Source organism: Nyctereutes procyonoides, unplaced genomic scaffold, assembly GCF_905146905.1.
Source record: "Nyctereutes procyonoides isolate TBG_1078 unplaced genomic scaffold, NYPRO_anot_genome, whole genome shotgun sequence".
NCBI lineage: Eukaryota > Metazoa > Chordata > Mammalia > Carnivora > Canidae > Nyctereutes > Nyctereutes procyonoides.
The window spans coordinates 10,573,279-10,589,244 of NW_026575137.1; the positions used below are offsets into that span (position 1 = coordinate 10,573,279).

The window sequence follows — 15,966 nt, forward strand, 5'->3', positions numbered from 1 at the left end:
TTCTGTGTGGGTGTCTCCCTCTGTCGACCCCTTAACCTTGGCTCCCCCAAAGCTAGTCCTTCCGTTACTTTCAGGTTGCCCTACATCCTCCCTAGGAGGTGTCATCCACTCATGGTTTTGGCTCCTACGCAGAGCACACCATTATTTCTCCAGTCTCTGGCCATTTCCAACCTCTGCCTTCTCCTTGGACTTGTGTAGCCTGTCATCTTGGTGACATTGTTTGGAAGTAACGCTCTAGTTACACCATAGGACCCGGTTTTCCACACACATTCCCTCAGATTGAAATGGAATCGTCCAGCAATCCTTCCTGCTGATGATCATCATTTCTCAGTACTACTACTGCCACCCTTCAGGCTACAGAACAGTTTTTGTTGTTTAAAGATGTTCTAATTGGCTTTTTTAATCTAAAGGTGTAGATTACTACTTTTAAAGTAATCTGCGAAGGTCCAAATGTGTTCTCCCAGAGTGCTCCTTGGCTGAATTCTGTGGATTATTAATAGGCCGAGGTGACGCTTTCTAATCATGAAAGAAACGAACCACTGTTGCTATTACGCTGCTGAGCAACTAGCTATTTTTTCCCCATTAAAAGAATGAAGCCTTTCCTGAAACATGAATTTTGATTTTTCAGGCTGTTTTGTTGGAGCCTTAATTTAACTGTAAAACTGTGTCAAATGATATTTGGGTTTACATACTGGTATTTTTAGTCCAATGAATTTATGTGAATTAGTGCTACTGCAGAGCAGTATCCCCCGCCCCCTGCGGATAATTGCCAAGGCCCCCGGTGGGTGCCTGAGACCACGGCTAGTGCGAGAGCCCTGTATACACCCCAGGTTGATAACAGTGGTTGTAACCGTACATGCCACAGGTCCTGGGGACGCGAGGTGAGTGCCGCGGCGGTGTGGGATGGCCTTAGGCTACTGTTGGCGTGCTGGGGTACGTCGGGGGGCACCTACTGTTAGTCCATGACCGGTGGCTCTGGTCTGTCTGGATGTCTTCCGCAGCCCTTACCATGAGGCCAACTGTTAGCGTGGAGGTAGTGCTGTATTAGGTGTACTAGCAAGACTTTATTTTTTACCACACCTGTAGTAATGTCACTTTCTTGTTTTGGAAGATCAAAGCCATCGGCCAGACCGAACTGAACGCAAGCAACCCAGAAGAAGTGTTACAGCTGGCAGCGCAGAGAAGGAAAAAGAAGTTTCTCCAAGCAATGGCAAAACTTTACTTTTAAGCAGTTAGTTAAAATTTTTAACTTTTATTTTTTAAACAATGGGCTAAAAAATAAACAGTATTAGATTATATAATACATATGTACACATTTAGTGGTGTTTTCTTTTCAGACAATACTGAAACAGTAAAAACAACTATACAGAAGACTTCATACCATAACCATGGCTTAGATTTATAATTTCTTCAAAGGAAGAGATTCACATGTCCAGTAACAGGATAAACTAGCAATCTAGTATAATTTGTCTTGTACTAGACCCACTCTTGAGGCCAAATTTCATTTTTAAAAAAACTGAAGTATTTGTGTAGAAGTAGCTAGTCTATATACAGCAAGTTCTTACGTCAGGTTTTTTTGTTTTTAATAAATAATCTAGGAGTCAGTATACATGTACTACTTTTCTGCCTTACGAAAATAGAAATTTATGTCAAGTGTTAAGCATTAATCACTTTGACACTGTCCTTAACTCATTATGTAGGAATTTAAAAAGGACCTTAATGGTTTTGCAAACATAAATAGTCGTAGTCACACTAAATTAAGAAAAAGTCCTTGGGGATATCTTGGAGTTAATAAAGTGACTTTCTCATATAAATAGGTTGAAAGGGTACTTCTTAAATTGTGGTGTACAAAGTCATTATAGAGCAACCTCTGTGTCAAAGCCCAAAAGAGGAGCTGCAACATTTATCTTGTTTAAAATTTCTTTGGTATTCCCCCTTTTTAGAGCACAGTTTAAATGCCATGTTCATCTAAGCCTTACTGGTTAAAAAATGTTATGGCAAGGCAAATGTACCAGTTTAAAAAAACATTAAAGTTCACCATTTGTAAAAATTCAAGTTTTATAATAGCTTGCTACAGCAGCTATAGATAAATTAGTCACCTTATTATAAAACTAAACCTTTGTAAACAAGTTTAAATTTTATTTTCAATAACCAAATTGCACTAGTCAAGAATATGAATTTTGAGAATCTAAAAACTAGATTCAAAGTATTGTATTACTCAGTGTCCCCTTTAAGGTAGCCCTTACCTAGTCTAAAACTCCAATGATAAAATTCTTAGTTTATCAAGATACAACTAGTAACACTGGATCAGAAGAAAAATTGTTATGGCATAAATTGTGGCTGGCTTTTATCCAGTCACATTGGGAATGAAGTCATCTTTGTAAACAAGTCCTGCTGCTTAAACAGCTAATCTAGGAATTTCTTCCTTAATGCCAATGCCAATTTTAAGTGTTTTTTTTTTTTTTGTGTGTGTGTGTGTGTTTAATCAAAGAATGGCAGTGAAACTTTCAAATTGGCTAGGACAGTCACAGCACTACTTTCCTGAAAACTTTAGTAGTTCAAGTTCTATGAAATTCTACCCAATACTCAGTCAATCCCAACATGTTTGCTTAGTTAACTTCTTTAGTGTTTTCCTGGTGGTTTCTCAGTGCTCTTCGGCGGTGTCATAATGCCTCCACTGCACACGGGTGACAGCTGTCCCCCCTTTCTGAAGGTGTTTACATAGTTTACTTCATCCTAGATGTGTGAAGGATAGAATAAAAACAAAGTCAAACCAGCAAACTCTTGGGTATTAATTTGAGACTACGTAGGCCTCAACGTTAGTGGTCCCTCTAGGTCTCTGCAAGTAGGACTAGTCCCGTTCTGGAGATTCAGTTGTTTGAATTGCCTGTAACTGTATTTTTAAAAAAACTCTTACCCCGGGCTACTGGCATTGATCCTGAAACACTCCACAGTCTGGCTGTGACATTAGTGTGTGCCCATTAGAACTTTCCACTCCCTAATAGCCTCTAGCACCGCCCTGAAGTATTTTTAGTATCTTTACTACCAGTTTCGGTGACTTACTAGATATCAAACCAAGAAGCCCCACAAGAAACATACCAGCATAGACAGATAATTTGTATGTGTCTGGATATTGTGTCTATCTTCCATAGAAATCTTCTTAAAAATCTTCAGCTTCACAGGGCTAGTACTTTTTATTACACTGACAAAAGGCACCATCCAGTCTACACATTCAGAAATGTTGTCCCATTCCAAACCTAGAGAGGAAAGAGGAAAATGTGAGGTTTACATTAGAAACCGCCCTTAACCATAGTTTGAGAGTGTTAATCTGCTTTAAATTGTTGGAACTTGATTTTGGCCTTTTATTTTATTTGAGAGAGAGTGCAAACATGTGATAGCAAAAGGAGGAGCAGAGGGAGAGGGGCAAGCAGACTCCATGCTGTACACAGAGCCTAACACAGGCCTGAAATCCAGAGTCTGACGCTTAACCCACTGCGCTACCCAGGTGCCCTGATTTTTGGCCTTTTAATAATGTTGACTATTCTGAGGGAGAAAAAGAGCTGCTGCTGTGTTTAAAGATTTATTTGAGAGCACGCGTGCAGGGGGAAGGGCAGAGGAGCAGACTCCCCTCTGAGTATGGAGCCCAAAACAGGGCTCCATCTCAGTTTGTGGGAGCAAATCAAGAGTTGGACATTTAACCCACTAAGCCACCCAGGTGCCCTAAGACTCAGGGCTTCTTTTTTTTTTTTTTAAGATTTATTTATATATGATAGAGAGAGAGAGAGGCAGAGACATAGGAGGAGGGAGAAGCAGGCTCCATACTGGGAGCCCGATGCGGGACTCGATCCTGGGACTCCAGGATCGCGCCCTGGGCCAAAGGCAGGCACCAAACTGCTGAGCTACCCAGGGATCCCTGACTCAGGGCTTCTTAACCAATAACTTCTACAAATGAAACAAATTGTCAACACGCAAAGAATTCTTGAAGTGGAACTATACCTATGTTGACTAACTTCAAATGGGTAGAAGTTCCATTTGACCTTATTTTTTGTTAATGGATATATATTGAAGATTAGAAAGTACTTCTAACACAAGGGAAGGTAATCTGTAATTTTATTTTAGAGCACGAGCGGTGGGGCAAGGGAAGGAGGGGGATGGAGAGAGAGTGCGAGCTCGAGCAAGGCAGGGGCAGAGAGGGAGGGAGAGAAGCAGACTCCCTGCTAAGAGCTGATGCCCGGTGGACTCAATCCCAGGACCCTGGGATCATGACCCGAGCCAAAGGGAGACGCTTAACCAACTGAGCCGCCCAGGTGGCCTCTAAACTAATTTTCTTCTATCTTGATAGGAAGCTGAGGTTGGTACAAGTGCCCTTCCTAGTTGTGCACATGTAAGGAAACACACAGTGCCTTACCTGAGGCTTTCTTAACTACCTCAATAGAGGTAAAATGGCACAGGGCAGCGGCAGCCAATATTCTGTACTGGAACTCTAGTGAGTCGACGGCCAGAATACACAGATCTAAAAGCTAGCAAAGGAAAAAGCAAAAACATATTTAGGAGGAGAAAGGATGAGTAATACGTGTTGCTCCTAAAGACCAGTCAGCTGTAATGAGTACTTCGATGTGGACCCATATGCCAAGATTGCTAGAACTGCAGGGATCCGAAGAGAACTTACTTCAGAGTGGTGGCTTGAGTTGGGAAGTGAATAGGGACCAGGACTGTTAGGATGCTATGTGGTGGTAGTGGTAGGAAGGGCGCCTAATCCAGAGTGGGGAAGGCCTGTGCTGCGTGAATCTTAAAAGCCAAGGCAGCTGGGAAGATGGGCGGGGGGGGGGGGGGGGTGGTGTAGGAAGTATTCCATGTCTAGGGAACAGCACTGGCCAAGACGATGAGAAGGTACCCCTTTCCCTTGGAACTCCTCGTGCAGAACAAAGGAATTCCTTTCCTTGATTCCCTAAAGGGAGAGGAGGACAGTAGCTGGAGAGGGACAGAGGGTCATAGGTGAGCTCGGTTACATCATAAAGGGTCCTGAAGAATTTTAGTTCTGATTACTGAAATTACTGGACTATTTTAAGTCAGGAAAGATACATTTTTAAGAATGATCCTTCAGAAACCTAGTCCCTTCTGTATATCTGCCTCAGTGTAGTCTGAACAGTGAGATTAGATTAGCTAAAAGGCAGTATAATCCAGGTACTAAGTTGAACAAAGGGCAGAATGGTGTAAAAAGGCTACATTTCAGAGGCCTAAGGTGATACCTGTCCAGTGGAATAAAACAAGTTGTTCACACGGGTCCAAAAGATAGAAATGTGAGTAAAAGAGTTAGAAACAAACAATGTAGACACAGTGATTACTAGCTTATCAAATGTTTGTTCTCTATCAAAAGGATGTAGTGGCTGCCTAAGATAATCTGGGATACTGGGAATTGTGACAGAAATAAATAAGCCTTCTTCATTAGAAAATTTTGTAAGATGAACCAGTTCTAATATTTTACTGGTAATTCAGTTTTAGTTCACAGTGTGTTGACTAGATTTAAAATACAAATTAAATTTCAACCTAGGAAAAAAATAAATTTCAACCTAGGTTCTTTAAAACCCATCCCAGAACACCACAGTTCCTTCAATTCCATGGTAAGCTTTTCGTATCCTGCAGAGAATTAGAACATCTGTCTTCCTCGCTCCTATATGGCAGTTATGGTAGCCATTAAGATACCTCCGAGGAGCAGGCAGGAAGAACGTTTGTTCTGCTGGCCTAGGAAAGCAGAGTTTAAACTCAAGTTTTAGAAAAGTAACTAAGGGGCAGCGGGGGGGGGGGGGGGGGGGGGGGACTCAGCGGTTTAGCGCCGCCTTCAGCCCAGGGTGTGATCCTGGAGTCCCAGGATCGAGTCCCACGTCAGGCTCCCTGCAGGGAGCCTGCTTCTCCCTCTGCCTGGGTCTCTGCCTCTCTCTCTGTCTCTCATGAATAAATAAAAATCACATAGACTCAGGGCCCCTTTTAGAAAATAAAAATAAAAAAAGTAACTAAGGTACTCTTCATTCTAATGGTACCCCGTGTTTTCAAATTAATTTCATACGAAAGACAACAGACAAAATGCCTTTTTCCATTTTACATCAAAAAGAGGTATTTCACTGTAATTTTGGACTCAAAGAATGAAAACTACTCGTAATACATTTAAACTCAAACATTAATAAGTTTGTTTTCTAGAATTACTAAGCAACACAAGATTCTGTTCCCAGTATTTATATATCAGCAGTTCTGTTCTCATCAGAGTGAATTTAATTCATTGTTTCTTGTAGTTTAGCTTATTAAGACTATAAATGCACTAACCAGCTATAATAAACGACATTAGCATATATTCAGTGGAAATACCTGAGCTATTTGAATGAACTTTTCCTGAGAATACTGAGGTAGAAGAACTTTAGGAGCATCTTTAAGAGCGTCAACTTGGAGGAAGAGATTTAGCCAGGAGATGACTGTTACAGGACAGAGTTCCCATTTTAAAGCCTGTTAATGGAATGAAAATACCTGTTAATAAATGTAGGTATATAGACAATTTAATAAATTGCTATTTTACTAGATAGTCATTTAAAAGCTTTCTGGTTTGGCTTATTCCATTTTTATTAAAAATATTCATAGCTACCTCAGAATGTAAAGGTGCTTATATTTTCCAGTCTATTAATATGGGCCCCTTTATTATTCTCTAGTTGTCTTTATTTAGAAAGCTCATTGAGCCTAGTATTCATTCCTCTTCTTTCTTACAGCCCCTGGTCTTCCACATCTATTTATTATTTATCAAAGCTGCCTTTGTGAAATTGTATTCAATGACCAAAGCCAATTCTATTCAGATTTTCCAAGAACTGATTCCAGACTTTTTCTTTCCATGGTTTCCATGGTCTTTGATAGCTTCTCATCAATGTAAAAGTTCAAAACAAAAAAGACAAATCCTGATTTATGATATCCTCTCCTCCATGAAGCCCAGGGACTTTACCATTTACAAGCAGTCTACAATAATTAGGGGAGAACAGTGTTAGAGAAAATTCCATCTTCTCTTTACATCCTCTTTATGCAGTGCTTCAAGCCTGAATCTGAGCAAGTTTATTGTGAGAATGGAATCTTGCCTGGGCACTTGATATTTAAGAGCCATGAATATAAATGTTTATAGACATAATTAGCAAAAAATATGAATTTATAATTTATAATATATATACCTTAGATAATCTATAAGTGAAAGTCATTGTTTTCTTGTGTCTTATGTATAAATTCATGGTATCCAGATTTAATAACATACTTTCTAGTAGCTAACATTCAGCCTTAACTCTAATTTGGGGCCTGATTAAAAACCTTTATGCTTCTCTTCTCCATCCTTCTGTGTTAATAGCCCTTTTTTAATAAAAAGAAAAAAAAAAGGCAATGAAATAATTCTCATTATCTTTTGGAAGAAGGGGAAAATCCGAACTAAGATTTGGGAGTCATTGTAATTCATTTATACGTATTCACGCGTGGTATGCTAACTATACTTTTCAAAGTGTTGTTCTTAATCACTTTAAAATCAAGAAGGTATTATATTCTCAATATAGAAAACTTCAAACATAGAGAAAGAGAAAAAGAAGAGTCTACAGGTTAAGTAAATTCCCCTCCATTCATACCATTGTCAGTATGTTGATGCATTAAATTCTTTGAACTGGACCCTAAAACTGAATAAAACCTGTTCTGAACCTGTTCTGATTACTTATATTGTGGTCTTTCAGTAGTAACTACTAAGTTACTAAATTGCAACCTAGACGTAATAAATTTATTACCTTTATTTTTTTTTAATTTATTACCTTTAATATAATAAGTTCCATTCTTAAGATATCCTCTTCACTGCAGGCACCATCAGTGACATAAGCAAACTCTTGGAGCTTAGGAGCATAAATTTCCTTTAAAATGGATTTTTAAAAAAGCACAGTTGAAATTGTGATGAAAACAAAAAGTCACACAAATCACATACAGGCCTCATTTTTAAGGACAGCTTCATAAAGTCATGATGTATCTTAGTAACGAAATTTTTTTTCAAGGATGTAGGAATCTAAATTAGCCAACTATACTGAGACTTATTTTCATAGACCTGATCTTGAATTTCATTTAATAAACAGCTAGAATATTTTAACCAGTCATTTCAGTTAAAAAATAAAAAGCCAAACTTCTTTTAAGATTGCTTGGTGTAGGGGATCCCTGGGTGGCTCAGCGGTTTGGCGCCTGCCTTCAGCCCAGGACGTGACCCCGGGGTCCCGAGATCGAGTCCTGTGTCAGGCTCCCTGCATGGAGCCTGCTTCTCCCTCTGCCTGTATCTCTGCCTCTCTCATGAATAAATAAATTCTTAGTGTATTGGCCAGACTGAAACAAGGCTTAACTAAGGTCTAGAAACTACGGAAAACATTTCCTTTACTTTATAAAAAGTAGGTTATGTTGAGAAATGTGTTGTGCAGTTTGGCCAACTGGTCTGTCTTAAGAGCCCAGAGAACAAACGGAATGATGAGAGTAGAAGAGAGACCTGCTACGAGTGAGAACAGGCTGGAAAGAATACCTGAAGCATATAGTGAGAGTCCAAATAGTGAATCGGTCCCTCTCCCACCCTCAAAATGATACAGGTTTCAAACTTTCAGAAGAAATTATGATATCCAAACTGTATTAAGAAAAAAGATTGTGTGAAAGAAAACCTCAGGCAAGAAAAGAGTTGTCCTCTATCCTGGCACTACCACCAGGTACAGAAATCTTAAGTGTGGATATAGACCATTATTATTCTAACTCGGTGTCGTATTTATTTCATCTGGTTGGTCAGTATTCAAAGACCCTCCTATGGATCCAAGTGCCAGGATTATGTACAGAGACCACACCAGTGTATTTTGTTCAGCAGAATGTGCCATAGAACACTTCACCCAGGTAATGTTCCAGAATCTAAACCAGATGCTCAGATACTACAAAGGCAACTATGTTTATCCATTCATCCAAAATCAGTAATATTCAGAAAATGTTTTGGAAAAAAAACCCACTCATCTTTCCTACAGAGTTACTGTCAAAAGCTCCATTGGCTAGGATTAATGTGCTGATTTAAAGGAGTCTGAGGTAAATAGATAAACTTTGAGAACTTACCTCAAGTTTGGAAGCAATGAATAATGAGGTAATTCCAATGAGTTGGAGCATATTTTTATTTATATCCTTCTGTGTCAACATAAATCTATCAAAAAAGTCTTGCGCCAGGTAAAATGTTTCTCTATGAAGTGTGTATACTTCACATACCTAGAGAAGAATCCACACGTTGAAATATTCTATGCATTTCTCCAAATTAGAAAGATCTCTCCTAAAATTCCAGTCTTCAGAATACTTTTTTTTTTTCCTTCAGAATATTTCTAAAGCCCAACTTTGCTTTTTAGGATACCACAGCTGGGATGGGGGGGGAGGGGAAGCAGATCATTAACGTGCACTATGATAGGATAAGAAGTATCTATTACCATCCGCATTTGTTCTTACTAGTTTTATAGTTTTTTTTTTTTCCATGAGGACTTAATTTGTTCCCAGATACATTTTATACTTTGGCTGATTAGGAGTGATAACTTTTTTCCATTAATTTCCTAATTGTTTATTGTTGGTAAATAAGTTTTCACGCTTAGTTTGTATTTTCAATTCTAAAGCTCTAAATGATTCTCTTCACTGCTCTATATAGAAATTTAACTACAAAGTGATACAGTTCCTTTCTGTTTTTAACTTCATCTTTTCATGTTGTACTGCATTAGCTAAGAGTCTTTATAGAAGAGAACTGAGTGAACAACATTGGTGATAGAAAAGTCTTGATCTCATCCCTCGTTTTTGACTATGATGGGAATTTCCCTAATGTTTCACTAGTGTTATTAATAATGAACAGTATCTGTCATTTCCATACTTATTATAGGGAAAGCTTTAAATTCTCAACTCCAGGAAGTAGCAAGCATTATGCCCATTTTGAAAATGAGGAAACAGGGATGGAAATACAGGAGTTTCTAATATACAATGTGTTAAGGGAATCTTCATTTATTATACATTTTGAAATGAGTGGAAACAATTTTAAAAAAAGGTCTCTCCCGTCTATTGAGACTTTTTTCCTTTAAAACATTAAAGTACTGTTGAACCATCTTTGCATTCTGAGACTGAAAGGATGTACTAAGAAAAAGTTTAACACTCTGTACAGTTTTGCATATAATCCTATTTAAGGGAAAACAATAAATCTGATGGACAACCACCAGATAAAAGGTCAGTGTAACATAAAAAAGGAAAAAAATCTACCTAATTGTGCTTTGGTTGCTTCCATAATCACTAGGCACTCCAGAAGTCAAGACGCAGCCACCTACTTGTACCGACACGATTGAAATAGCTTCCCTTCTATTCAGAATAAGGTATGAGAACTGGACTCAAAAGGGCAGCGTTCTATAGTCTTAAGAACTTTTCTGATAGCTTCTGAGATCTACTCTGCCATGTATCATTCTACCAAGGAGCCTGTAGGGTTTCTCCCTCCGTGCATCATCCCTGTCAAGCACAGGGAAACTAAAGAGCAAGTATCCAAGGGCTGGAGGAAGATCAGTTGGTCATTTACACAAGTAATCCCTTTCTCAATAATTTGAGACTCTTAGAATTTATCCAGAGAAGGGGAATGGACCAAAGCAGAACATTCTGGCACAGATCTTTAGAAACTTGGAGATCACTGCTACTCCTTTACGTTAATGGCACAGTGCATTATGGAAAGGAATAAAGGTATATATTAAAGGGAGACTATAGGAAACCTACAGGGCTTATTAGCCTTCTAGATATTCAAAGCCTCCTTATCACTTAGGACCTAGAAATCAGGATTCCAAATCCTATTTTGATTTTGGTGACACAGAAAAGGACCTCTAAGGGCCCTGAAACCTCGTCCTGGTTCTTTGCGTAGCAGGGTTCAAAACCTCGTCAGTTATATGTCCCGTTCATCTTGGTTACCCTCAGCCGTAACTAATGCCTGGCACACAGCACCACCCACAGACATCAGGAATTCTCAATTGGGTTTGGCTTGTAAGGGATGTAGTGGCTGTGTTAAGATTTCATTCTCACAAGGCAGACGCGTTCCATTTTGGACTACAGTAGGTATCCCCCAAAAGGATGGCTCCTACCAAGGGCACGTGGAAGGCGCACACACATCTAAGTATCTTTCCATTATACAGAGACAAAGGAAATTTATATTGATGGAACATACCTCTAAAAGCCAGTCTAGAAGTATTGACCTCATCTGTGGCTCCAAGTCAGAATGCAGAACTTCAAAATGTTTGTCGTGAACATATCTGCTCTCTTTTTTTAGCATGTTTAGCCAAACATCCTTTGAACATCCCCAACTATGGAAAGGGAAAGAGAAGAATAACCATGTGACCCACAGAATACGCTATCTGTTTTACAAAGAATAAACTTCAGGCATTGAAATAAAATTTTCAGTTAGAATATGGAAGGAGCAGCTCTTAATAAGTTAGGACAAGATTGCTGGAAACCATTTCTTTAGCATGAAAAAGAAGCCTGAAATTGCACAGCAAGAACTAGGCTGTGGATTTCAGGAGTACTTTCCCCATTTATAAATTACAAATTCTCCCACTTAAGATAACAAGGTTTTCTCAAGAGCGACACTGAAAATCTAAATATTTAAGTATATAATCCCAGTAGAGACCAGCTGCAGTCCTCTCCAAATCGATCGGTAGTCGAGTCACCTAACGTGGTGGTAGCTGGACAAAGTACAGCGAAGGGGAGGGATGGTAAGTGTAAATGTCTGCCTGTTAATTTGTGTATTAGAGCCAAATACACTACACGTTTTGTGCAAGCTGTACCTTTTAGTCACATTAACTAGAAAAAAAGAACTGTGTATGGATCTTCCTAAGCTTGGCAAGAAATAATAGGGTTGATATGTCAAGTGAAAATAGAGTTCATGTTAAAGTGCTTCCATTTGAACAATGATTTTAGAAAAATCATTTAAATTCCATTTAAAAGATGATTCAGCTCTTCTCCTGAGGCTTATGGTATTCAGCAATGAAAGTAACTTCATAAAATCAGTATTTTAAATACCCATATCCTTTGCAAACAGCACCATTCTCGATACACGCATAAATATTAGTAAAGAAAGCAAGTTTTGGATGTTTTTCTATTCTTATGAAGGCAAAATAGGACTCAAAAGTGTCATATTATGTACAATATTTAGTATAATTTTAACCTTTGATATTAAATTACAGAAAATTTTCTTACCTTAAATCAGGCAAAGGTGAAGGATTAATAAAAAGATTTTTAAATCTGTAATTTGTAAATCTAGAGAAGTCACTTGTTCCTATTTCTTTGTGGGGTGTTTCAATGATAATACACGGACTGATCCCCCCGGATAATACAGGTGGCCAACAATTCTGTCATTAAAAAAAAGAGAAAAAAATGGTGCAAAAAATCAGCTTTTGTCTTGGATCGTTCCTAAGTGGAAGTGCATATCTCTACACGGTCTACAGCTAGCATGGCTGACATCTAGTTGACAGGCATATCTTATGCATAAGACATAACAGCTCCGAGTGACTTTTGTGAGTAGCAACAGGTGGGATGTTTTAGAGAACAAAATACAGTTCTGGAAATACAAGAAGACATTAGGTGTCGGGGGAGGGGAGGAATAAGAAAATGCATCTGTAGCCAAACACGAATCACTTTCAGGATCGTAAAAATAAAAATTCTGCCTCGGTTTACGGCAGTGGCAAGGGCACCTTGTTTTATAGGAAGCTCCTCCCTCCCTCCCCACCCCAGGTAAGCCTGCGCCCATACTTCAGAACGTGATAAGGCAAAGCCTTAAAAAATGGAATCCACTGAATGAAGTCAAACATTTAAAGGACCCTTTCCCCAACCGAGGCTGGTACAGTCTCCAGCGTTCTCTGTACCCCACCCACGGGGAACAGGTAGCCAGGGGGACGTGCCAGCTGTCAGTGGCTTCACATCCCACTTGGGCCCCAAGGAGCAGCTCTTAGGACCCTCCACGGCAGTCAGGGAGGGAACAAAGAGCAGTACATTGGACAGATTAGGCGGGCCCTGGTGCACCAGGCGACTCCAAGAGGGAGGGATTTACAAAGAGGAACCAGCTGCTTCAAGGCAAACTTACTCTGCAGCTGTAGGGGGACTGGGGCCGCACCAACCCCCCGGAGATGCGCGCCTTCCCGCTGACCCCCGGGGCCCTCCGGGTCACCATGTCAGCGGGTCTTCCCACAGCCCCCAACAGCACAGTGCTGTTGCCCCGGCCCCCCCGCTTGTTTCGCCCCAATCCCCCCAGCCCAGTCCTGCAGTACCCTAATCTCATACTGCTGTTTCCTGGCGGCCTCCTCTCTTCTTTTTTTGACATCCTGCAAAACAGAAGAGACCACTGTCACACCGAGGTCCCAGCCGGGGGTTTCTCCTCCCCCGCCCCCACCTGCCCGCCTCTCCCCTTGGCTCCCTCACCTGGGCGGTTTTCCTCTTCTTAGCCTGGATTATCTGGGCTTCTTGGGGGGAATCCGTGTGGCTGGGCTGTGGCTGCTGCTTGGCTTGTAAACGGCTACTGCGGGGGAAAGTGGGAGGAAAGCTTTCACCGGGTGCCGAGTCCCAGGCGCAGCGGTAATCGTAAGCGCACGGACAGGACAAGCGAGGTTACCTGCGTCTGGACATCCTCCTCTTTCGGGTGAAGCCTCTGGAGGACGGAGGGGGAAAAGCCAGGCTCAGGAACACGGTCGGCCGCGCTCCCCTCGCCCTGCCCCGGCCCTGCCCCGGCCCTGCCCCGGCCCGCGCGGGTCCTGCGCTGCCAACCCTGGAGGTCCCCGTGTGGCTCGGGGCACAGCCTGCGTACAGCCGCGGCGCGGGGGGCGCGGGGGGCGCGGGGGTCCCCGGGGTCCCCCCCCCATCCCGGACCGGCCGCGGGCGCCCAGGCGGCGGAGGAGCCGGTTCCGCGCCAATTTGGAGAGCGGCGGCGGCGGCGGGAACTGGGGCTTGGGTCGCGCCCTCCGGCCTCCTTGCCGCCCTCCCCGCCCCCGGGCCCGGCCGCCGCGGGGACCCCGGGACCCCGACCCCGGGGGGGGGGGTGAGGGAGACGGGGACGGACCCCGCGGAGGGGCGAAGGGGCGCCTCGGCCAGCCCGGGAGGACACCCGCCCCCGTGCCCTCCGCGCGGGGGGCGCCCCGACGACGCCGGGCCGCACGACCCCTGGGACCCGGCCTTCCCTGCGGCCCCGCCCCGGGCAGCCCCCCGCCCCGGGCAGCCCCCCGCCCCGGGCAGCCCCCGACAGGGCGCCCCCCGCCCCGGGCAGCCCCCCACAGGGCGGCAGCGCGGGGACGCCCCCCCCCCCCCAGGCCGCGCCCGCGGGGAGCCCCGAGGCCGGGAGCCGATCCCCCCGCAGCCCGCACGCCCGGCGCCTCCTCACCGCGGGACCCGCCGCCGCTCCGCGCTCAGCTGGCGCCGGCGCCAACCAATATATAGGCCGGGCAGGGCCCGCCCGCGCGCATGCGCCTCGACTGACACCTCCGGGCGCGCGCCCCTCCCGCCCGCGCTCCCCGCCCGCGCTCCCCGCCCGCGCTCGCCGTCTCCCGCCCGCGCTCCTCCCGCGCCTCCCCCCGCGCACCCCCCCTGCGCGCCCCTGCGCCCCCCCGCGCGCCCCCTTCGGCGCCCCCCACCCCGCGCCCCCCGCCCCCGCCCCCGGCCCCCGCCGCCCAGGCCCTCGGCCCGCGCCCACCTGCCCGGCGCCTCACCTGCCGCTGCGGCCCCGCGCGTCCCGCCCCCTGGCCGGGCCTGGAGCTGCCGGGCGGCGGCCCCGGTGCGCGGAGGCGGCGGGAAGCGGGCGGCCGGGGAGGCGCGGGCTCGGCGGACCCGCCCCCGGGAGCGGCCAATGGGAGGCGCGGGCGGCGGCGCAACGTGCAGCGGCCACGGAAGGTAAACACGGCCCGCGCCCGCGCCCCCGCCCCCGCCCGCCCCGCGCAGGCCGCCGCCGAGGAGCCCCCCGCCCGGGACCCCCGCCCCCCCGCCCGGGCCGCAGCGCCCCCCGCCGCCCCCGCCGCCCCCGCCGCCCGCCACGTGCGGCCCCGCCCCGCCCCGCCCCGCCCCGCCGCCAGCGCGCCCTGCGGAGCCCGCCCGTCCTGCGGAGGGAGCCGCCCGCCCGCCCCCGAGCTCCGCGCGGGACGCCGGCCGGGCTCGGGATCTCGCCGCCTGCACCGCCGCCGCGCCCGGGCGCCCCGCGGGGACCCCGCCCAGGGCCGCAGCGCCGGGAGCCGCGGGCCGGGGACGCCGGCGGGAACAAAGGCGCCCCGGGGGCGGGCGCGGCCCTGGCCCGGCGGGAGCCGCTGCGGGCGGGCGGCGGGCTCCCGAGATGCACCGGGCGCTCCCCCCCTGCCCCCCCCCCGCCCCTCGGAACTCCGAGTCCTCCCACAGCCCCGCGACGCGGGAGGACGAGCCCCGGGGCTTAGAGGCCCACCTCGCCCGCGGGGCGCCAGGGGGCGGGGCCGGCGGCCAAGGCTTCCCGCGCGCACGGCGGCCGGCGGCGGACAGGTGGATGCGCGCGGCGGGACGGGCCCGCGCGCCCAGGCCCCGCCGACCGGGAGCTCCCGCGCAGCCCGGGGGGGGGGGGGGGGCCTGCGGCCCCGAATCGAGTCCCGCGCCGGGCGCCCGGCTGCAGCCCGCTCCTCCCTCCGCCTCTCTCTCTCTCTGTCTCATGAATAAATAAATAAAATATTTTAAAAAAATAAACGAGATGCGGAATCAGAAGTGAACTTCGGCCGGAGCCCCTGGCCGGGAAGTGCAGGGGCCGCAGCCCCGGGAAAGGACACGGGAGAGGCGACCTCAGGGCACGAGGCGCAGCCGGGGACGGACCCGGGTTCCAATCCGGCTCGCCTGCAACTTACCAAGTTCCTCCGAGCATGGGTTTTCTCCAGAAAGCGAAGCAGACCCTCAGGTCCAGGCTCCTTCTCA

General features: G+C 46.2%; 2 protein-coding genes across 3 annotated transcripts in view; one reads left to right on the plus strand and one right to left on the minus strand.

Moving 5' to 3' along the window:
• INTS8 (integrator complex subunit 8) overlaps window positions 1–1,303 on the plus strand; it is a 51,593-nt gene extending 50,290 nt beyond the window's left edge. Inside the window, exon 27 of the mRNA XM_055303336.1 lies at window positions 1,112–1,303. Within this exon, the coding sequence (XP_055159311.1) occupies window positions 1,112–1,228 (117 nt within the window). The 3' untranslated portion in view covers window positions 1,229–1,303. The remainder of the gene's footprint in view (window positions 1–1,111) is intronic.
• CCNE2 (cyclin E2) lies at window positions 1,233–14,851 on the minus strand. Of its 2 annotated transcripts, none has more exons than XM_055303338.1 (12): window positions 14,754–14,851; window positions 13,667–13,702; window positions 13,477–13,573; window positions 13,326–13,379; window positions 12,259–12,410; window positions 11,231–11,366; window positions 9,124–9,270; window positions 7,815–7,910; window positions 6,361–6,495; window positions 4,409–4,520; window positions 3,100–3,257; window positions 1,233–2,736 (listed from the first exon to the last, which is right to left on the minus strand). In XM_055303338.1, the coding sequence occupies exons 2-12, from the start codon at window positions 13,678–13,680 to the stop codon at window positions 2,623–2,625; spliced, it is 1,215 nt and encodes a 404-aa protein (XP_055159313.1). In that variant the 5' UTR covers window positions 13,681–13,702; window positions 14,754–14,851; the 3' UTR covers window positions 1,233–2,622. The 2 variants fall into 2 exon arrangements, with proteins under 2 accessions (XP_055159313.1, XP_055159312.1); XM_055303337.1 differs by lacking the exon at window positions 14,754–14,851 and adding an exon at window positions 14,429–14,445.
• Window positions 14,852–15,966: the final 1,115 nt, after the last annotated feature.

Coding starts and splice junctions, on each gene's coding strand:
- CCNE2 (XM_055303338.1), bottom strand. Junction 13,380..13,476: donor AGAAGAGGAAAACCGCCCAG/GTGAGGGAGCCA, acceptor TCTGTTTTGCAG/GATGTCAAAAAAAGAAGAGA. Junction 6,496..7,814: donor TGGAACTTATTATATTAAAG/GTAATAAATTAA, acceptor TTCCATTAACAG/GCTTTAAAATGGGAACTCTG.